This window comes from Mustela lutreola, chromosome 11, assembly GCF_030435805.1.
Source record: "Mustela lutreola isolate mMusLut2 chromosome 11, mMusLut2.pri, whole genome shotgun sequence".
In the NCBI taxonomy this organism is placed as follows: Eukaryota; Metazoa; Chordata; class Mammalia; order Carnivora; family Mustelidae; genus Mustela; species Mustela lutreola.
Window position 1 is genome coordinate 69,526,393 of NC_081300.1, and position 21,344 is coordinate 69,547,736.

The 21,344-nt window shown below is 54.1% G+C and overlaps 2 protein-coding genes across 4 annotated transcripts in view; both read left to right on the forward strand.

Annotated features, from left to right (window-relative positions):
- Positions 1-12,942, forward strand: part of TBC1D10A (TBC1 domain family member 10A) — a 31,514-nt gene extending 18,572 nt beyond the window's left edge. Inside the window, exons 2-9 of one of the 2 annotated variants that reach the window (XM_059140532.1) lie at positions 1,279-1,378; positions 5,591-5,698; positions 9,315-9,421; positions 10,104-10,218; positions 10,298-10,363; positions 11,063-11,252; positions 11,361-11,515; positions 12,077-12,942. In XM_059140532.1, the coding sequence (XP_058996515.1) occupies positions 1,279-1,378; positions 5,591-5,698; positions 9,315-9,421; positions 10,104-10,218; positions 10,298-10,363; positions 11,063-11,252; positions 11,361-11,515; positions 12,077-12,568 (1,333 nt within the window). In that variant the 3' untranslated portion in view covers positions 12,569-12,942. The remainder of the gene's footprint in view (positions 1-1,278; positions 1,379-5,590; positions 5,699-9,314; positions 9,422-10,103; positions 10,219-10,297; positions 10,364-11,062; positions 11,253-11,360; positions 11,516-12,076) is intronic. The other variant, XM_059140533.1, reaches the window with a different exon arrangement.
- Positions 12,943-15,254: 2,312 nt separating this feature from the next.
- On the forward strand, positions 15,255-19,994 carry CASTOR1 (cytosolic arginine sensor for mTORC1 subunit 1). 2 transcript variants are annotated; one of them, XM_059139701.1, is made up of 9 exons: positions 15,255-15,502; positions 16,117-16,187; positions 17,572-17,759; positions 17,846-17,978; positions 18,247-18,373; positions 18,760-18,873; positions 19,045-19,127; positions 19,229-19,323; positions 19,454-19,994. In XM_059139701.1, exons 1-9 carry the CDS (start codon positions 15,390-15,392, stop codon positions 19,520-19,522), a joined length of 993 nt encoding a protein of 330 aa, XP_058995684.1. In that variant the 5' UTR covers positions 15,255-15,389; the 3' UTR covers positions 19,523-19,994. The 2 variants fall into 2 exon arrangements, with proteins under 2 accessions (XP_058995684.1, XP_058995685.1); XM_059139702.1 differs by having other exon boundaries at positions 15,260-15,502; positions 18,250-18,373.
- The last annotated feature ends 1,350 nt before the right edge of the window (positions 19,995-21,344 follow it).

The window sequence follows — 21,344 nt, forward strand, 5'->3', positions numbered from 1 at the left end:
TGGCTCAGTGGGTTAAAGCCTCTGCCTTTGGCTCAGGTCATGATCCCAGGGTCCTGGGATCGAGCCTCGCATCGGGCTCTCTGCTCCGTGGGGAGCCTGTTTCCTCCTTCTCTCTGCCTGCCTCTCTGCCTGCTTGTGATCTCTCTCTGTCAAGTAAATGAATAAAATAAAATTAAAAAAAAAAAAGCCAAAAGATCCATAATCCACAACTTTAAAAGTGATTTAAGAAGAGAGCATGTATATGTGGTACAGAAGTATACACATACATTTTTTCCTTACCAATATTGCTCTGTAGACTGAATAAGAAAGCATCTTTAGAATACCCAGTCTACAAACGCTAGTCTCCTGCTCTTTACCCCTCAGAGTTATGTGAACTCAGGAATTCCTAGGAACTCGCACCTTGGAGGAGGCTCACTCACTTGAAGCACACTCTGGCTAAGCCAGGGATTATGTCCCAGACTGCCTCAGCTGCTCCGGTGCCTGCCTGCCTGCCTGCCTGGGGAAGGCCTCCATGCTCCAGTGTTTTCCCCTGTGGCTCTAGCGGGCATTCAGAGCCCAGCAGAATGCCAGCACCATGAGGGCCCAGACTTTGTTCTAATCAAAGGGACATTTCCCCACAGCCTGCCCAGAAGCCCTGGCCCTAGAATAATACCAGCATAGCTGTGATAGCTGCTCAGTTAGTAGATGTACAAATACAAGTGATATTTGGTGAGGTTTTGAAGCATGTGTAGGATTTTGATAGGTAGAGACAACTTGGAGTCCATTTCAGCAAAGGGACTGGCATGAGCAAGGTTGAGAAGTGGGAGAGGGCCAGGGTATAACTGGGGAAACTATGAATAACTAGTTTTGCTGGAGTTCGAAGAAGTGAGCATGTTATTTCTTGACCTTTTTTTTTCCAATCTAGCTCTACACCTTGCGTGTAGGCCCTCTGAAGAGGCATATTTATCTAGATGGATCCAGGACAGGAATGCTTTGCTTTGGTGCACAGTTGCAGGCACTCAGACCTCTACCCCCCAGAGAGGCATGGTGACCCCTATCTCCCTGACATGTTGGGGGAGTGGGCACTTAACCATGTCTCTTTGGCTTATGCCTTCTAGGGAGGGGGCAGCATTCCTTATCGTCTGTGTTAGGATGTTCATGGGTTAGCAGCCCAAAGGGAACACAGGGTTGGAAGACAGAGGCAGGAATGAAGGCCTTAACAAGGCTGGTGGCTGGGGCCTAAGCCAGGGCCTTTGCTTCTTTTGGCACTTCTGACAGGCCCTGCCCTTTGCTCCACAGGCTAGAGGAAGTCCCCCTGGAGGTGCTGAGGCAGAGGGAGTCCAAGTGGCTGGACATGCTCAACAACTGGGACAAATGGATGGCCAAGAAGCACAAAAAGGTGAGGGGCCTGGCCTTGGGCCTTGGGCTGGGAGTTGGCAGCCTGGGGAAGAAAAGGAAGTGGGAGGAACTGTATCAGCTTAAAGGAGCAGGAGCTTCTCCAACTACCAGTAGCCTTGAGTGTCCCCATCTGCCAGCTCTGAAGAGGGAACAGAAGCTGGCTATAGGGCAGAGAGTAGTCTTTACTTGGTGCTCCAAGATGACTTCAGAATCACACAGAACTTTGTCCTGGAGTCAAACTTTGTCCTGGAGTCAAACTTCAAAACCACTTATAGCCAAAAGCCCTTATTAGCAGCATTCCTCCAACCCTCTTGGGAGAAGTTCTTGCTGCTACCTATCAGGGAGGACTTTATAATACTAATAATAGCTAACATGTTGAACATTTGCAGTGCTGGATACTTGACTTGATTGATCCTTACAACTCTTCAATGAGGTTGGTAGCAGTAGAATCCCTATTTTATGGGTGACCACATATCAAGGTTTGAACCCAGGCAGTCTAATTTAGTGCCTGCATACTTCATCACCACCCTCTAGATTAATGTGATGGGTTCCCTCTTGCTTCCTGGCCAAAGGAAAAAGAATAAAAGGTAACCTCACAGGGGCACCTGGGTGGCTCAGTGGGTTAAGCTTCCGCCTTCGGCTCAGGTCATGGTCTCAGGGTCCTGGGATCGAGCCCCAAATTGGGCTCTCTGCTCAGCGGGGAGCCTGCTTCCCTCTCTCTGTCTACCTCTCTGCCTGCTTGTGATCTCTCTGTGTCAAATAAATAAATAAAATTTTTTTTAAAAAGTAATCTCACAGTTGAATGGTCTTATAAAAATGAAAATACCCAGTGGTCCTCTCCTAGTTGGTCTTTCTTTAGACACTAGCTCTATTGCTCTGTAGGAACTCTTTGCCCACCACAGTGTTGATGCCCTTCGCCACCTGGGCAGGATCCAGTTACTCCCCAGCCTATTGAAGGCCTGTCTAGAATTCATAGCCAGGGTCTCTCTGTACAAGTTCCCAGGGCAGAGAGTGAACCTGCTGTCCCACTATTGTCACCTGCCATGCTGGTCTGGTCCAGGCTGGCACAGCTGGCTGCAGGGCCTAGCAGAAAGCTCAGGACTGAAGGTCAGATGTGGGCTTTGGCCCAGTCCCACTACCTTCCCCTCTTCGTGCCTGTGACTAGCTGTGCAACTTTGTGTGTCACTTCACCCTCTGAGCCTCAGGTTACCTGGTTGAGTGATAATGACAGTCATGTTGGGAGGCTCCCATGAGCTGGTGACTTTAAGGTCCTATACCTATGGAGGGGAGGCACACCTAGACCTCAGCTCTTTCTTGCTATTCTATATAGGCTCTGTAGCATTCATTTTGTACTCATTAAACATTTTTCCTAAGAAAAATTTTTTTAAAGATAATTGTTCTCATCTGCTTCCTGCATGACTCTGGGGTCTATTTTCCTGCCTCTTTACCCCTCAGGCCCTCACCTTGAGCTTCAGCTCCCTCTCCACTCTCTGTTGTGACTAGTGGCTGGCAGGGACAGCGGATCCTTCATGCCCCAGCCTCCCTTGCAAATGGGGATTCCAGAGGGAAGCCTTGGGGATCTCCTTTCAGCAGAGCAGGCAGCACTACTTCCTCTTTCCTTTTGCTTCCCTGGAACTGTGGTTAGAGGCCAAGTGCTCCCCCTACCCAGTAGGGGCCACCACAGGAGACTGTACCCTATCCTACCGAGAGGCCCTAGCCCTCTGCTCTCCATTTTTGCTACCTCAGCTATGGTCACCCTAGGAGCTTTTCCTGCCTGCCTTAACAGGCTTAGGCTCTCCCCGTGGTCAGGAAGTCATGGCACAGGAGGGACAAATCCTGCTTCAGGAAGTGGGTCCAGACCCAACACTTCTAGACTTATCCTGAGTCCCCAGGAGGGAACTTTATGGAGGAAAGGTTCTGGCTGGAATGCTATCTTGGAAGCCCTGTAGAGCTCTGCTTAAACAGTGGCCAAGGCCTCCCAGAGTTCAGCAGGCAGGGTGTGGCCTCACTCAGCTGTCAATCAGAGAATGATAATCCTTTGTGCTTTCTGTTTGCTGAAAACTTTCTCTGGCTTTATCTTTTCTGATCCCCACCATTGCCTCCTCTCTAAGGCAGGCAGGTGGCGCTTGCCATTCCTGTACTAAGGAGGATTCCAGAGGCCAGAGTGGGAAAAGCTGGCTGTACTCCTGGTTCTTCATCCCCGCCTCCCCGGCCCCGGCCTCTGTGAAGGCAGGGCGTCTTTGAGAACCTTAAAGGACTGAAGGTATTCCTGGGCTCCCTTGGGGCAGGCCAACTATGACAGGGGACTGTGATGATGTGGGGGTCTGGCTCAGGTCAGGCTAAACTTGGCCCTGAAGAAAGCCTAAAGGACCTATGGCTCTAGGTCATACTATATCCCTTTACCAGAGTCTTCTCAGACCAACTGGCCTCCTTAAGGAAACCCTTATTCCACAGCAGCAGGAAACTATTCCCAGAGTCTGGGGCAGTTCTCTTCCACTCCCTTTCTCGCCCCCTCCTCGTCCCACCTCCTCACCCCCTTGAGTGAGGGGCAGTCCAGAAGCTTGAGCTTAGCTCCTATGACCAGCCACTCTGCTCTTCCCCCACTCCCTCCAGACTGTCTGCCTATCTCCTTCCTGGTTCTTGACACTCTCTGACCCCTGGAAAGTTTTCTCTTGTTTGTGCTGGTCATCAGGAAGGCTAGGCCTTCTGTGCTCCTCTGAGAGATTCCAATGGGACTGTTTGAGGGGGTTTCCAGGTGAGGGGAAGTTAGGTGTGAGCCGGAGCCCCTGGGGCTTCTGTGTCAGGCATTTTCCTGGGATGGAGGGGTGGAGAGGAAGGCGTTTGTTGAACACAGACTGTGTGTCAGACTCCCTGCTAGGCATTTTCCCACCTTTCTAATAGGATCCTAGGTATTGCCATTCTGTTCTTAACTATTTATGCAAATTGATTGGCTCAAGGTCAGCACATGCATTTGCTCTTCCCACTGCCCTTAGCTCCCATCTTCATCCCAGGCCAGGCTGCTTAGTGCAGGGACTGAAGGGACTGTCATTGGCCAGTACCCGTACCTCCATCCTATAGGAGTGGTGCCTCTGCTTTTGCCCTCACCCTCCTTGACCATTGGCCTTGAGGTCAAGGAGGACGATCAAGGCAGCTGCCTCAGTCTCATTCTGTCCCAAAGCCCAGGTAGAGCTCACCTCTTGTCTAGCTCTGAGAGTCCAGTGGAGTGCAAAGTGTATGGGACTGGATCCCTCTAGCCTGTGTGGTATAGGAGGTCACGGGTTCCTGATGGTGTGATCTAACATTTTTCCACTCTATGTTTCAGTTTTCCCATATGTAAAAGACATGATGATTTTCCAAATTGGATTTTGATGGTAGAAGCCTTTTTTTTTTTTAAGACAGCAAGGATAAGAATTGAGCCCTAAGCTCTAGGTCATGAGCTACCTCAAACACTTTCTTCTTCTCCTCTCCCAGTCTGTGAGTGGTAGGAAAGACCTGTGCCATTGTAGCAAGAGTTGGAATCAGGACTCACATCCAGTCCAGCACAGTCCCTGTGCTGGTGACTGTGGGAGCTCAAGATCAAGGAGAGCAGAAGAGAGGATTCATGACCAAAACAAAGAGGGAGCCATTCTGATCAGCTCCCATCTTCCTTCTGAGTTCTGCTGAGTTCTCTCCCCTCTAGGTGGGTTGTATCCTGCCACATGGCTATTTAAACAAGCACCCCCATAGAAATGCCTAGACCATGTCTCTGGGTCAGGGTCATCTCAAAAGCTACCCACCCTGCAACTACAGCTGTGCCCCACACCATGCAGATCTCTCCCTAGTGATGTCCCATGGGGCTTCTCCAGCTTGGAGGAACATTTTGCTTCATTTCCATTTTGATTCAGAAAATGGTCATAGGGATTCAGAATTATGTAGTAGACCTCAGGAATATCTGTTTCATCACTGGGTCAGGGGACAGGGAGACTGACAACACCTGGTAGCAGCATATCTAATTATAGTCATTATTCCCCTTGCCCCCTGGTATCCTGGGCTCTGCATTGTAGCAGTAGTAGCAAAAGGAGGGAAGTCCTTTTTTCTCCCCCCTTTTCTTTTCCTGGTGTGATAATTGAAGGCCCACCAAACACCAAGAGAAGAGTGGGGCTGGCACACAGCCTCTGGAGGTGTTGCCTTAGTGGATGTAAGAGCACAGTCTTTTTTTTTTTTTAACTTTTAGATCCGTCTCCGGTGCCAGAAGGGCATCCCACCTTCTCTGCGGGGCCGTGCTTGGCAGTACCTGTCAGGAGGCAAGGTGAAGCTACAGCAGAACCCTGGAAAGTTTGATGTGAGTAGCCCTTCTTTCATCTTACCCTCCCTCCCGCATCTCTTGAAGTCCTTCACATGGCAGCAATCCTCCAGGTACTTACTTAGACCTCAGCAGTATGAGCCGATTAGTGAGCCCACCCGTCAAATACTCCACTGACCAGGCCTGTCCAACCTGTAACTCCTGGGGGCTCTGCCCATCTGAAGCTCCAGCGCTAAACAGGCTTTAGTGGGTTGGACCGATTTTCCATCCTCCATTCCATCTCTTTCTCTTGTCAACCACCCAGTTTTGTTTTCTTGGGCTCAGCAGACTACCTCCAAGCTCTTGGTCATCAGGAGGGGACCCTCAGACCACTCCCCTGACTGCCTTGGGCTCTGTGCTCTGAGCCTTTGAAGGACTGCCCTCAGGGTCATAGAACCCTCAGTAACTCTTGGCCTCCCATCCTCAACTCTTTTCTCCTGCCTCATCCAAGCTGGCCAGACATAGTTCACCCATGCTGCTAGTGAGGTTGTCAGGCTTAGGGGTGGATGAGTCAAACCAGTATCCTTTAGGATTAGAAACCAATCAGTGACCAGAGAGGATATCCTCTGCAGGCATGCCTTTCCCTCTCTGCCCATTGCCCCTTGCCCCATGGCTGCCGGAGTAAGAATACCCCTCCTTTCATGGGACTTCTTAGGGTCTACCTGGGCTGGGCAGCAGTTCCAGCATGTACCCCTGTGAGAGGCACTTGGCTCCCCTGGGGTTGCCCTTGCTTACCCACCAGACCTGGCCCCAGGCATCAGGGTTTCTCATAAGTTCTTAGGACTGGTGAGCGGCAGTGAGACAGAACTGCCAGCTACCAGCTCTCTGTTGACATAGTTCATGCTTTGGCAAACACTCCTGTTTTGCCAAACCTGTTCCTTGAGAAGAGTGGGCGGGGCGGGGAAGCCCGAGTTTCTGCTGTTGACCCGAAGAGTGTGAGAGTCATTTGCTAGCAGCATTTGGCCATGGGGCTGCAGTGTTTGGTGGAGTGTGGTTGGAAGCAGCTCTGGGAATCAGAGTGATTGGACTGTCCCACAGAGCAGCAATACCAGACCTCTTGACTCCAGTCTCTTCTTCCGTCTCTTTCATTCCAGGAGGCTGCATCCTGGGTGGAGGGAGAGGTTCGGTTGGGAACCTCTCCCCAAATCTGTGGTTTACCTCTGGCTGCTAGAGCACAGGCATGGGAGCCAAGAGCTTTGTCAGCATGGCCAGACTCCTGGTTCCATAGTTAGCAAATGTGAGCACATCCCATAGTAGCAGGGCACAGAGCTGTGTGTGCATTTTGTGTGTGGGGAGTAATGTATCTGCAGAGAAACCAGCCACCTTTGTGAAATCATGAGGGTTTCTTGTGGGAGAAGGTAGATTTGCCAAGAAAGGGCTTCTGGATCCTCTGAAGCCAAGTGGTGGGTCCCCAAGGCAGTCCTGGGGGCTGGAGCAATGGTTTCGAGCACACCTAGAAGGACTTTGCCTGTGGATGACATGGAGGAAGTGAGCAAGGATGAGAAGCTCCCTCTGGCTGCTGTGGACATGACAGTGTCCCCACACCCACAGTGTGGGTACAGTAACAGACTGTTGGCAGCAGTACCTATTCCTGAATTCCCCGGAAGTCCCCCAGTCTTGGCTGTCAAGGAAGGTTCTGCAGCCTCTTATGGCTCATGGCTCTGTCTTCTCCCATCCTTGCTACTTCTTCCTCCCTCATTGGGCAGGGCAAGACCTCTGTCCTTTTCTTACCTGGTTTTCTTCTTGGCTTCACCTCATGATGGTGTGAGTGCCTTCAGGCTCTCTTGGAGGCTTCAGTATCTGCATCAGCTGCCAGCGGCCCACACCTGCTTTTGATCCCCAGAGCGTTTACTTGCCACAGGCCCTTTGCTATACCTCTTCCTTTCTCAGCCACCCATATATCATTAAGTGCCTTGGGCTGCTGAGGTACCAGGTGAGCACATCCTAGGAACTGACTTCTTGGGTGCTCAGGTCCCTACCTTACCAGAGCCCTCTGGAGAATTTGTGGGGTCTTCCTCCCCTTTCTGAAAAAAACAATCCTGCATTGTACTCAGACAGTATCCAGCCCTCGGTTTGACTTGGGAGATTCATAGGCTACACACAAGCCCCATTTTGAGAATATGTGGGGCTCTAGAGGTTGTACACCCACTTCTTCAGCTGTGTGCCTGATCAAAAGCCCTCTAAAGGCACCTGGTCCTTTTCTCCAACCTCCAGCCTTGAACAGTCTTATCAGATTTTTAGTCCAATACTTACTCTCTTGTGTCAAGTTACCTGACATCTTTAGTTGAATGTTGGGACACACCTACTGAGGGGACACAAGATATAAAGGGGCTTTTATGAAGACACCTGCCAGTCAAGGCCAGGGCCTGGGTCTGTACCCATGAGTGTATTTGCTGAGAATCTGGCTGTCATCCCAGGGGCCTTCCCTAATACTGCATGAGCCCTGCAGGCAACGTGTACATGGTCTGCTTCCTTGTTCAGCCCTCTGGGTTTCCTTTTTATTGATTTTTTTCTTTCTATTTTTATGATTTTTTAAAAAAGATTTATTTGTTGATTTTAAAGAGAGAGTGAGAGAGACCACAAGTATGTATGAGTGGAGGGAGAGGCAGAGGAGAAGGAGACAAGCAAACTCCCCGCTGAGCAGGAAAAGTGATGTGGGGCTTGATCCCAGGACCCTGAGATCATGACCTGAGCCAAAATCAAGAGTCAGATGCTTAACCAACTGAGCCACCCAAACACCCCGATTTTTCCTTTCTATTTTTAAGTTGGGGTATTTACAGAGAGTGAAATGCATAGACCTTAAGTGTGCAGTTCAGTGAATTCTGACAAATAATACATATTCACATAACAACAAGCAAATCATGATACAGAACATTTCAAAAGATGGGGAAATGATTTTTCTTTGTGTAATGCTTTGTTTTTAAATGGTATTCATGTTAAAATGTTCACAGAAGTTTGAAGAGAGTAAAACTTTGTCAAAACCCCAGTACCCAGAGATGGCTCTGAGTTTAATGTTTGACAAATGTCACATCCTTCCAGATAGCACTCATGCAGATCCCTCTCCTTCTCTCTCTTTCATACACACACACACACACATGCACACTCCTTCCTGAATAGGTGATGCCACTTGCACAGGGAGACAGAAAGCAGAGGAACTGGGATCAATGGCTCTGAGTCAGCCTGGCTTCCAGGCCCAGCACCACCATTTTTCTAATCATGAGGACTTGGACAAGTGACTTTTTTTTGATTCTCAGTTTCCTCATCTGTGAACAGTGTAATGATAGGGCTTTTCTTTGAGGTTGAGAAGAGTCAGTGAGGCCTGTGGGTGGCTCAGAGAAGTGCCAAAAGTGGTAGCTATTGCGTTGATAGTAGCCTTCCAGCTTAAGGACCTGAGATATTTGAGTGAGTCCTGAATAAATTGCCCGGAGGTTATTTCCAGCTACAGCTATGACAGACATTCTTGAGCTTCCTGACTTGTCTTCAGGAAGGCCTAGTTCATGATGGGATTGGGTGGGCATTGCCCCTGGCAGAGGGTTCCTCCAATACCTGGGACAGTTGTATCTTCCCAGCAGCCATCACTGACTCCTCTAATACATGCTCTTGATCTTGCTTCTAGGAGCTGGACATGTCCCCTGGGGACCCCAAGTGGCTGGACGTGATTGAACGTGATCTGCACCGACAGTTCCCTTTCCATGAGATGTTTGTGTCCCGGGGAGGCCATGGGTAAGCAGACTGGATCTTATGGGCTGGAGGTGGTTCTGGGCCCTGTTCCTCAGGGCACAGAGGAAGTAAAATGAGTTTGGGTGTATCTCAGGGACCCAGAAGCTGGGAGCCCCAGACTCCACTGTTATTTCCTTTGGTTTGAATCAGGTGGGTCTCTCCTTAGCTCCTTCTCTTACCTTTAGGGCAACTTTCATTTATGCCCAAAGTGCTAGAGCTTGCCTGGTCTTCTTTTGGAAACAGGTTTTGATGAGGAGAAAGAGTGTTAGAGATAATTGGGTAGGCAGAGGGTATGGAGAAGGGGAAGGATAGGCAGCCAGAGGACGAAGACAGATACCCGGGACAAAGCTGTCTGGCTAAGGAGACATAGCTGCTGAATGAGAGGCCCACACTTCCAGACCTGACACACCCTTACCTTGTATCTGGCATCCTGCCTGGTTCTGCCTCCGCTTTCTCTGCTGCTCTGCCTCTGCTCTCACCTGTCATATGGGGCAGGGCAGGGCTGGGGAGGTGCCCTCCCTGTCTCCTGCTCTGGTCCTGTGAGAATCTGTGTGCTGTAGTGGGAGACTGACCCTTTGCTGACTACAGTCAGGTTCCCGGGGAGGTCAAGTTCTGAAACAAGTCTGACCTGATAGGGGCGGCAGAGTTATACCTATCTTTCCTGCCCCACTTGGCCCTTCTACAGCCAGCAGGACCTTTTCCGTGTGCTGAAGGCCTATACCCTTTACCGACCCGAGGAGGGATACTGCCAGGCCCAGGCACCCATTGCCGCTGTTCTACTCATGCACATGCCTGCTGAGGTACCACCAGGCCCTGGACGGGTGAGTGGGTGGGCAGGGAGTACCCAGCAGCAAGGCCTCATGCCTCTCTTGCCCACAGCAAGCCTTCTGGTGCCTGGTGCAGATCTGTGAGAAGTACCTGCCTGGCTACTACAGTGAGAAACTGGTAAGTGTTTCCTGGGTCCAGAGCAGGCCTGGAACCTGACCTCTGTGGCCTCTCTAGACCTTCTCTCCACAGCCACTGTTGCCCTAGCTTAAAATCTTCCCAGACTTCTGTTGCTTTCAAGGCTGAAGACCCAAGGCCTTTCAAGGTCAGGTCTTCTAGGCTCCAGAGTTACTGGTTCCACCCCGGCCTCTATCTCTGCTTCTAGCTGTCTGGATGGTTTTTAGGGTCTCAGTTCCTCCAGAGCACCAAGTTCCTCCCTGCCTCAGCCTTGGCATAGGTTTAAACCTCTACTCCTTTCATTCCTGTAATAACCCCTCCTTTCCTTCAGCTTTAAGCCCTCAGGGAGCTTTTTGTGACCCTGCAGGTGGGACCTCTGGCACATGCTGATCCAGCATTCCTGGTTCTGCCATACTCTGGGCACTTAGCCACCTCCCTCACCAATGCCTATCCTGCCCCCAGTCTCTTTGCTCCTGTGATTCATCTGTCTGCTCCTTTCCACTACATGCTCTGTGAGGTGGACCAGCTAGGTCTGTTTTGCTCTTCAGTGTATCCCAGCCCCAACACAAGGTTGGCTCCCGGCAGGCAGTTGCTGCCTGAGGGATGAATGAATGCCTGCCTGGTACTGGGAACCAGAGCGTAGTCTGGCATGCCTGCTTCTAGCCTACAGTCCTGGCCCCATAGCTTCACTGTGTCCCCCAGGAGGCAATCCAACTGGATGGGGAGATCCTCTTCTCACTGCTGCAGAAGGTGTCACCTGTGGCCCACAAACACCTCAGCCGGCAGAAGATCGACCCGCTGCTATACATGACAGAGTGGTTCATGTGTGCCTTTGCCCGCACCTTGCCCTGGAGCTCTGTGCTGCGCGTCTGGGATATGTTCTTCTGTGAAGGTACTGGGTTAGGCTTGTGGGGGACCCCCCTGCCTCTAACCCAGCCCACAGGGAGCCTCTATTTTCAGAGAAATTCCTTACAGGCCCTTTTACCATCCCCCCATGCAGGAGTCAAGATCATCTTCCGGGTGGGGCTGGTGCTGCTGAAACATGCGTTGGGCTCCCCAGAAAAGCTCAAAGCCTGTCAGGGCCAGTACGAGACTATCGAGCAACTGCGGAGCCTCAGCCCCAAGATCATGCAGGAGGCCTTCCTGGTCCAGGAGGTGCGGCCTACACCCTCCCATCACCCTGGGTGGGAGTGGGAGATGTGGGGGCCCTTTAGAAGCAGCCTTGTAACTTTGGCTGAAGGTGGGTTATTGGTGCCAGGCCTGGTGCTCAGCAGCTCAGGATGGTGTGGGTAGACCTTCTCCTCCTGTCTTAGTGAGAAGACAGGGGCACAGGGAGGCCTAGGTTTGCAGGGCCTTCCCTGTTCTGAACCACTTGGGAATTAGAGGAGCTGTGACTCATTACCCTCTCTTCTTCCCTGGTACCACATCCATGGCCTTGGGTTTATTTTCCCTTTTTTCTTTCTTTTGTGGATTTTTGTCTCAGGGGCTGTACTTAGGTGACACATATTTAGGCAAGTAGACTCGAGTTGTGAGCAGCTTTCTCCTCGAGGCAGTGGGTCTCAAGTGCCTGAACTTGTGATCGTCACAGGGACGAGACCCCCATTATTCCTAGGGTCAGCCTTTAGTGACCAGGGCTGTGAGGGAGAACAGGGACAATTTGGAAGGTAGAGGGGAAGTTTCTTCCTGCTACCCATCTTACTGTCACTACCCACACAGGTGGTAGAGTTGCCGGTGACAGAGCGCCAGATTGAGCGTGAACATCTCATTCAGCTGCGGCGCTGGCAGGAGACCCGGGGTGAGCTGCAGTGCTGCTCCCCACCAAGGCTGCATGGTGCCAAGGCCATCATGGAGGCGGAGCCAGGCCCCCGGCCCACGCTGCAACCTTCACCATCTATCCGCCTGCCCCCAGATGCCCCCCTCCCTGGCTCCAAAGGCAAGCCCAAGCCACCCAAACAGATCCAGAAGGAGAAGGAGCAATGGAAGCAAGCAAAGGCAAGTGGGCAGCTGGATAAGCCCCCAACCTCAGGTCAAGCCAAGGTGGCAGCCGCTGCAGGAGATGCGTGTCCCCCACAGAATGTGCTCCTGAAGGACCCAGCCCCACAGGACTCAGCTCCCCAGGATTCAGCCTGCCACCACTCCCAGGATTCAGTCCACCACCACTCCCAGGAGAGCCTGACATCCCAGGAGAGTGAGGACACCTACTTGTAACCCTGGCAGCTCAGGCCTGTGGGGAAGGGTCTCCACACACCTACACAGCTCACAGACTGACATTCAAGGGCCTGCCTATGCTCTGAGGGCCCAGCTTCCTGGCCCCTGGGCAGCAGAGAGTCTGGCTGGCCCAGCACAGATTCTGCCTGAGCCTTTTTATTTATTTTCTCCAGAGTGGAGTTTGGGCCAGCCCAGCTCAGGCAGGCAGAAGTGAGGGCCAATGGGTGGGGCCTCACTCAGCCTCCTCCTCCTGGGGGGATGCTTCCCAGGCTAGGGTGCTGTTGTGAGGAGAGAGGGTGGGGTAAAGGGTGGGGTGCTCTTTGTGTAAAATAGAAACATGATTTTGTACAGAAATAAACAAGCTTGTGTAGAGAGTTGGTGTGTGGCTAGGGACTGGGAAGGGGAGCCACCCCTGGTGCTCAGCGTCTCTTCTTTCTACCCTACAGAGCCCCCCATCCTGGCCCCCCAGCCCAGCACAAGAGCCTCTCTCAGAAGTACCTTTGTCATAGGCCAGTCTTTGTTTCTGGCCCACACTTTCCCTCATTTCATCCCCTCTGCCCCATGTCCACCAGTCTGCCATGGAGGAGGGTCACTAGAGCCCAGTGCTGGAGCAGAGCAGGGCCTGCTTCCCAGGCCTTGACACCTACCCATCTCTGAGGGGGAGAGGCTTTTTAAGGAGGTCTTTCCAGGGGCTTCCTCCATCAAGGCCCCTTGCCTGGATGCCACATCAAACCCCAGTGAGGTTCTGAATGTTTATTTTGGGTTGAATGCTGTCACCAGGGGTCAGGGACCATGAATGAATGCCCTTACATGCCTAGTCTAAGCCTCCATTGGACACACAGGGATGAGGGAAGAAGTTTGGGTCTTTGATAGAAGGCTGCCTGCTGTTTCCTGAACACTTAGCATGTGCCACGTTGGGCTGGTATGTCACTAGCCGATCAGGTAGGCTCTATTGTCCACATTTTACAGATGAGGAAGCAGGAGATGAGTGAGAAAGATGAAGCTGGTCGATTTGCACCTAAAACCCCTCAGCTAACTCTCCTGACCAGGGTTCCTAGTGACCTGGCAATGCCACTGAGGGCCCAGGCAGGCGCTTCGGTCACAACCTGATGACTGGTGAGGGTGAGGACAGGGTGTCCCTGGGAAAGGCCCCCCCTTCTGCTGAGGAAGCAGCTTTTCCAGTCAAACAATAGCGGCTGTTCCTGGCAGGCTACCAAGCTGGGCTGGGCCATGGTGGGAGGGGGTGGGAGAGGGAGGAGAAGAGCCTCCCTAGGAGTTTTCAGGCATCACAGGGCCTGGGCCTGGAACGTCATGTCCTGATATAGCTGGGGATAATGAGGCCTAGGGAGGTCAAGTGTCATATGAGCCTATCAGGGCAGCTACCCATTTCCTGCCTCCCACCCCTCATCCCTATGGTTTCCCACCTTTCTGTACCTGCCCTGAGAGGCTTTAGGACAGTCCCCTCCCCCCCAACTCTCCAGGGGCTAGGCCAGGATATGGCAGCCGCAGTGTTCCAGGGATCCCTTGAGCCAGAGAGTCAAGGGCTGGAGGGTGCTGCCCAGCTTCCATCCACCTACAGTAGAGGTTCTTGAGCACGAGGCTTGTGTAGGCCTGTTGGGTCCCCAGTCAGGCCGGAGGGCGGCTTTAATCTGTTTGGTTCAAAGCCTCAGATCTGAAGCCAGAGGATGCTCAAGCCAAAGTCCCCCCAGAGCATGCTGTGTCTGTTCTGCTACAGAGCCAGCCTAAGTGTGTTGATACTTAGCCTTGGAGTCTTCTTAAATGTGAGGCAGCCAGAGCAGAACCCAGGTCTAATGTTGAAATGACCCCAAGTTAGTCTAATAAGCCTCAGATCTGGGGCATCTGCCAGTGCTGGGGGCCTCCATGGGCATGAAGCAAGTTTACATGTGCTTGCGCTGGGGCCAACTGGGTTCTGCTAATGGCTGCAGCCTTTGGGAGACCTCAGGAGGCTGAAATCTCAGGTTTGAGATCTGAGTATCCAGTGAGCCCCAGATACATGGGCCTGTCCCCTGAAATTTGGGCCTTTGGGCATCCCCGGCCCAAGCACTTAGTCTTGAAGGGTCTCAAGCCATAAGCCTGGCCACCTTCATCCCCTACGTAGCCCACGGTATGTTACTCAAATATAAGTGGCTGGGGTCCTCCCTACCTCTATGATCCTTTTGTGTACTGGACTTCTTCCTCCATAAGGGGAAGAAGGAAGAAAGGACACTTTGTGGGGAGAGAATCAGTCACCAGGGCTGCACAGCCTATCCCTATCCCTCCATACTCCAGAGTTTTCTGGGCAGCACTCTGGACCCAACTGAACCCCGGTTCGTCTCGCTGCCCTTCGGAACTTCAAGGATATCAATCATAAAAGACTGAAGGACAGAAACCATTCCCCATCTCCTTCCTGTTTCCGACCCCAGCGAGGAAGGCGACCTACAGAAAACGCAGAGTCCCGGAGAAGGGGCGCGGCATGGGCGGGGCCTAGAGGACTCAAGCGGGGTGGGATCAGCCTGTGATCCCCGAAGCAATCCTAAAGGGGAGGAGTCATCAGAGGCGGGGCTCAACGGGCTGGAACCTAAGGGGTGAGGCTCCGGCCCTAGGAAGGAGGCGTGGCCACTCTGATAAGCAGCCCGCCCCTCAGGGCGTGGCTGTCAGGAAACTGGACGCGGCGTGGGGCTGGGAGGGTCCGCCGCGTAGCTGGCGGCAAGGACGCGGCCGCGCGGCGGCTCCTTTAAGCCCTCGACACCGCCCCTACCGCCCCGCCCCCGGCGGCGGCCTGGGTCTGGTTGGCAGCGGCGTCAGGTCCGCGCGGACCGTGATGGAGCTGCACATCCTGGAGCACCGGGTGCGGGTGCTGAGCCTTGCCCGCCCAGGTCTCTGGCTCTACACCCACCCGCTCATCAAGCTACTCTTCCTGCCCCGCCGCAGCCGGTGCGCGCCCGGGTTCGGGGGCACAAGTGGGGGTGGGCTCCGCTTTTGATCCGGGACGGGTTCGGGAGATTAACATCGCCGCAGGGCGAGCTGGAGCGGGCGGGGAGGGCGCTTCTCCTTCCTACCCTCCTCCCGCCGCCATCCGGCTTGGGCCTATCCTCCCTGGGACCGCCGCGCCTATCCGGCGCCGTCAGGCCCCCTCCCAGGGCCAGTTAAGGCGCAAACAACCTGGGGTGAGCAATGCTTAACTCCAAGTGGTGTCAAATGGGGGCAGTTCCTTCCAGGCGACTGCGGGGAACTTCTTACAGATGCCTCCCATCGGGTCAGAGGGGCTGGTCTAGGGGCCCCAAAGTCCGGCACCCCCAGAGCTGTAGTCGTGGGTGAGCCTCTCTTCCTTCCCGGAATGGAGGGTTGGGAGCTTCTACAGAGGTCCGGAGACGAAAAACAGTTCGTGATTCCGGAGATAAGGCCCACACCCACTGGCCCGGGAGAGAAAATTGAGGCTTGAGGGGGCAGGGAGGGGTTCAGCAGGGTCTTTCTGGGCGAACTGGAGCGAGATCCTGCCTGCCCCCTCCGCCCAACCCAGGCTGAAGATGCCCCCCACCCTCATCCAGGTGCAAGTTCTTCAGCCTGACGGAGACCCCCGAGGATTACACGCTCATGGTGGACGAGGAGGGCTTCAAAGGTGGGGGCTGGGCTGGGGAAGGATGTGCTCCCCTCTTTGTGGGATTCTCACTAGATCCTGGGATCCAAAGTCACAAGAGTTGGGGCTTTGAAGGCAGATGGGTCTGGGTTCGAATTCAACTACTACCACTCACTGGCTGTGTGCCTTTGAGCAAGTCACTTCCTCTCTCTGAGCTGTTTGTTTCCTCTTATGTAAAATGGCATAGTTATGGTTCTGATCTAATAGGGTCCCATGAGAACTTTTTAGACAGGGCTGTGAAGGGCACTTAGCAGCCTCAGGCCAGTAGCTGGGTCTCAGTTACAGTTCAGAGCAAAAATCAGGGGTTCCTGTGCCAGTTATATCCCCCGGGCCATTATTTTTCCCTGGACTTCTCTCTCTGGTGCCGATCACCCCCTCCCTGGCTGGTCTGGGAACTCCAGGAGTAGGAGGGTTGGGAAAGGAAAAGCAGGAGCGGGCAGCCAGCCCACCTCAGGGTCCTGGGGAGCCTTCTGGCTGCACTTGGGAGATCTCTGGCTCCTGCTCTGGACTGGACGCCAGCCTGATTCCTCCCTGGTCTCTGAAGCTGACATCTGGCTCCTACTCCTGCCAGCCTGACCCCTCCTCACCGGCCTGCAACATCAGGCCACAAAACTGAGGTTTGGCCTGTCCTCCACTACAGCTCTTCAGGCCTTAGTTTCCCGGTTTGTACTGCAGGAAAGTCTGGGTCTGCGGAGGGACTAGGGCATCCCTCAGCTAACCTGATTTGCTGGCGCCCCCTAGTGGTTCCACGTCATATAAAGCCTTAATCCACAGACTGCCGTCACGAGTGAGGTATAAACTCTCATCCCATTTTACAGATAAGGAAACTGAGATTCTGAAGTTAAATCATTTACCGCAGGTCAACAGCAAGTAAATGGTGAAGCTGGGATTTGAACCCAGGTCTGTCTGAATTTGGAGCTCCGGTCTTTTTTTTTTTTTTTAAAGAACTTATTTATTTGACAGAGAAAGATCACAAGTAGGCAGAGAGGCAGGCAGAAAGAGAGAGAGGAGGAAGCAGGCTCTCCGTCGAGCAGAGAGCCCGATGCAGGACTCGATCCCAGGACCCTGAGATCATGACCTGAGCCGAAGGCAGTGGCTTAACCCACTGAGCCACCCAGGCACCTCGGAGCTCCAGTCTTAACTGGGAAGTTTCCATCCCTAGCAGGTTAGCACTTGAAGCACTTTGCAGTCCTTGCACACATGCGGTTCTCCGGAGCAGAACTTGGGAGAGGGAGACAGCCCCCGTCTCCAGACCTGCCCTTACCATGGTAGAACCCCACCGTCCCCTCACCCCCACCACAGACAGGGTAAAAGGGGCAGGGCCTGTCCCGTAGGCTCTGACATGGTGTGTGCTTCCTGCTCACAGAGCTTCCCCCATCTGAGTTCCTTCAAGTGGCTGAGGCCACATGGCTGGTGCTGAACGTGTCATCCCGCAGCGGTGCGGCAGTGCAGGCTGCTGGGGTCACCAAAATCGCCCGCTCAGTCATTGCACCGTTGGCGGAGCACCATGTGTCTGTGCTGATGCTGTCCACCTACCAGACGGACTTTATCCTGGTGAGTTTTCGGCAGGCTCCAGGGTGGGGCAGGGTGAGCCTGGGGGCCTGGGCACTAACATGATACCTCGTCCCCTTGTGGTCCAGGTTCGGGAGCAGGACCTGTCCGTGGTGATCCACACGCTATCCCAGGAGTTTGACATTTACCGAGAAGTGGGCGGGGAGCCTGTGCCTGTTGCCAGGGATGATTCCAGCAATGGCTTTCCCCGTTCTCAGCATGGTGAGGCTTCCCTCTGACACCCAGACCTAGGGAGGGCCTCCTCTTCACACTGGGCCCCTTCCCTTGTGAGGGTTGGTCTGTAGGCATGGGGATACCAGCTGACACCGGCTGCATCCCAAGATAGGGAGATGTGGTGGAAAGAGAGCACGAGTGTAGGAAGTACCCATAGAGCATGATCCTACACCCCTCCCAGGCCCCTCCCTATCTGGCCACCAGGCGGCGCCCCAGCCCACAGTGGCCCTGACAGCCGCTGCTTGGTCCCTCCTAGCAGGGCCCAGCCCCACGGTGCATCCCATCCAGAGCCCACAGAACCGCTTCTGTGTCCTCACCCTGGACCCTGAGACCCTGCCAGCCATCGCAACCACGCTCATCGATGTCCTCTTCTACTCATACAGGTGCGCCTTGTTTGCACCTCATGTCTTTGTCCTCACACGGTTTTTCCCCGTGCTGTGTCCCACCATTCTGCCACTCTGTGCCCTGTTCTGTGTCTTGGGTTCCTGGCAGCCTGCGGTAACCATGTACCCCTGACTGATGTTCAGGGTAGATCTCAATGTCCCAGGTGCAGCCCCTTCCTGTAGTGTGAACTGAGACAACCCTGAGTCAGGCCATCCCGGGGGTCCAGTATCTTTGGACGAGGTGAGAGTCATCGTCCTCTCCCGCCTCCCACCCCCATCAGGAGACCAGGGCCCTCAGACAGGGGAGGAAAGCGGCCCAGGGAGTGGGAGGAAATGCTGTGGGCTGAGTGCCCTGAAGAACCCTTGAGCCTCCTTTCCTTTTCCAGTGCCCCCAAGGAGGCAGCCTCTGGCGGTACTGAACCCAGCTCCATTACATTCTTTGCCTTCTCCCTCATCGAGGGCTACATCTCCATCGTTATGGATGCTGAGACTCAGAAAAAGTATGTGACCCCCTAGGCCCTGGGGACCAGAGATCCCAAGCCCAGCACTAGGGAGGGGGGAGGGGGAGCATCAGACTCTGAGGTCACCAGGTCGCCCTGCTTCCAGGGGCTCACATTGGGGCAGGGAGGGGTTGGGTGGGTGCCCTGCCCACTACCCACCTGCCTCTCCAGGTTCCCCAGTGACCTCCTGCTGACCAGCTCCTCAGGAGAGCTGTGGAGGATGGTACGCATCGGTGGACAGCCTCTGGGCTTTGGTGAGGGCTGCTTCTTTCATGTTGGGGACTTGGAGAGGACCTGGGCGGGGTGGCCAGGATGATCCACATGGACTCCCTCCACCCCCCCCAATAACCCTCAGATGAGTGTGGGATCGTGGCCCAGATCGCAGGCCCCCTGGCTGCGGCCGACATCTCTGCCTACTACATCAGCACCTTCAACTTTGACCATGCCCTGGTGAGCGCCATGGGTTGGGCTCCTGGAAGGACACTGAGGCCGGGGAGGGTGGGGAGGGTGCAGGATATAGTCCGTCTAGGCCAGGAGGTCAGCATGGCCCTGACCCCTCCCTCTGCCCACCTGCCCACAGGTGCCTGAGGACGGCATCGGCAGTGTCATTGAAGTCCTCCAGCGACGGCAGGACAGCCAGGGCTCCTGAGGCCACCTCGCTCCCCCTTCGCCCCAGTCTTCCAGAGACTTCTCTAAGCTATTTCCTCAAGCTCTGGGATGAGCCCTCCCCACCGCCTCCATTCCTGCCGGGCACCCCTCCTTCTGCTCTCTGTATATAAGCTGCGTGCAGGCACTGGCTCTCACGTGGACACGCGTGTCTGCCCACGCAAGGGAACACGGTGCTCTGGGCTTCCTCCGGGAACCCCTCACCCCATCACTCCCTGCTGGGCCTCAGCATTTGCACATTCCCTGCCTGAGGTCCGAGCCATTGCCCCCACCCTCAGCGCCCCAGGCCAGCTGCTCCCTGGATAGGGCCCTGATTTCCGTTCTGCCTCTGGCTGGGTTGCCTTCCCTGGCCGGGTCGTTCTGACAGTGCCTGCCCCTCTGGGGGCCTCCAAGAAAAGTATTTTTACATCTCTCTCCCTTTTTTATTGACTTAATAAAGGCCTTGGAGTAATGAAGGGTTGGGCTGTGGCCAGTGGGTGTTGTCTGAGTTTGGACATGGCTGCTCTGTGCCTCCTCCCAGCCCCTCTGCCGGAAGTCCTGCTCTGTCCCTATGTTGCCGGCTCTGACTGGGCTCACCTGACTCAGTTCTCACCTCTGAGAGAAATTGAACCTTTGAGAAGAGAAGTGACTTGGCCAAGGTCACCTGATTCCCATCCATGGCTACCTGCCTCTGAAGCCCAGCCTCTTCCTTCCTTCCTTGCTGTTTCTGGAATAGCCCGGAAAGTACTGAATGTGGTTAGAGATTCTGAGATCCTTCTGTCTGGAGGTCCCCCAGCCTTCCCTGCCACCTTGGGTGTGACTGGCCTATTGTGAAACCCCTCAAGGAGGACCCAAAAGCACCCTTCTTCCAGGCTGCTGCCTGTTTGCCTTTGGACCATGCCTGAGTCATGGAGGCCCCTCACGGGAGTTCTTGTTGGCCAAGAGATCAATTAGTTCTTGTCACCAGGGCTTTCCTGGAGTAGTAGTGGGAGGGGGCCAGCCAGAGTGGGGACCTGGGTGCTAGAATGACAGGATGGGTATAAAGGCCACCTGCAAAGCACTCTGCCTTCACAGGCTGCCTTCCTGGGCCAGAGGCTCAGTGTGTGGGCCCAGGTTTCCTGTCGCAGAGGGGGTGCCTCCTCACTCCGTGAGACCAGGATTCCACTGTGAGCCTGATGGGACCCTACAGATGTCCTCGGGGAGGTTATCAGGTACCCTCAGCCCAGACCCGCCCGCACTTAAGAAGGGAAGAAGGGTGTGACTTCGGCGTATTCAGAGGTCACCGTGGCTCCCCAGAAAAGCCAGAACGGGGGCCAGTCCTCTGGCAGTGTGCCCGCCCTGCCCCTGGGAACCCAGGAGCTGCAGATCACAGGAACAGAGCGCAGCAAAGGCCAGCCGGTGAGTGAATGGTCAGGGACTCTAGGCCAGCCCCTTCCCCTCAGCCTCTGTTTCCTCATGTGTATCAAGATCTTGGAGGCAGATCCTTCAGTACCCCTCTACTTCTTGGCGCTGGGAAGGGGTCATTGCTTCTTTGCTCAGGGGGAAGAGGGAGTTCTGGTTTCTCTCTGGAGGGCACAACTTGGACCCTGGCTCAAAGGATGTCCTGGGCTAAGTGGGGGCTTTAGAACCAGAATCCTTGAGACTCCCAACTCTGTAGGTAGAGAGTTTCTAGGCCCCATGTTCAGCTCCGGGGGATCCTGTCCCATCTGTCTGCTTGTGAGTCACTGCCTAATTTGGGTATTTCTGTTATCCTGGCTTTCCAGGTGCATCAGGCTTTGCCTAGTCCCTCAAACCAGGCCCTAATCTGGCATTGGTGCCAGGTGCTT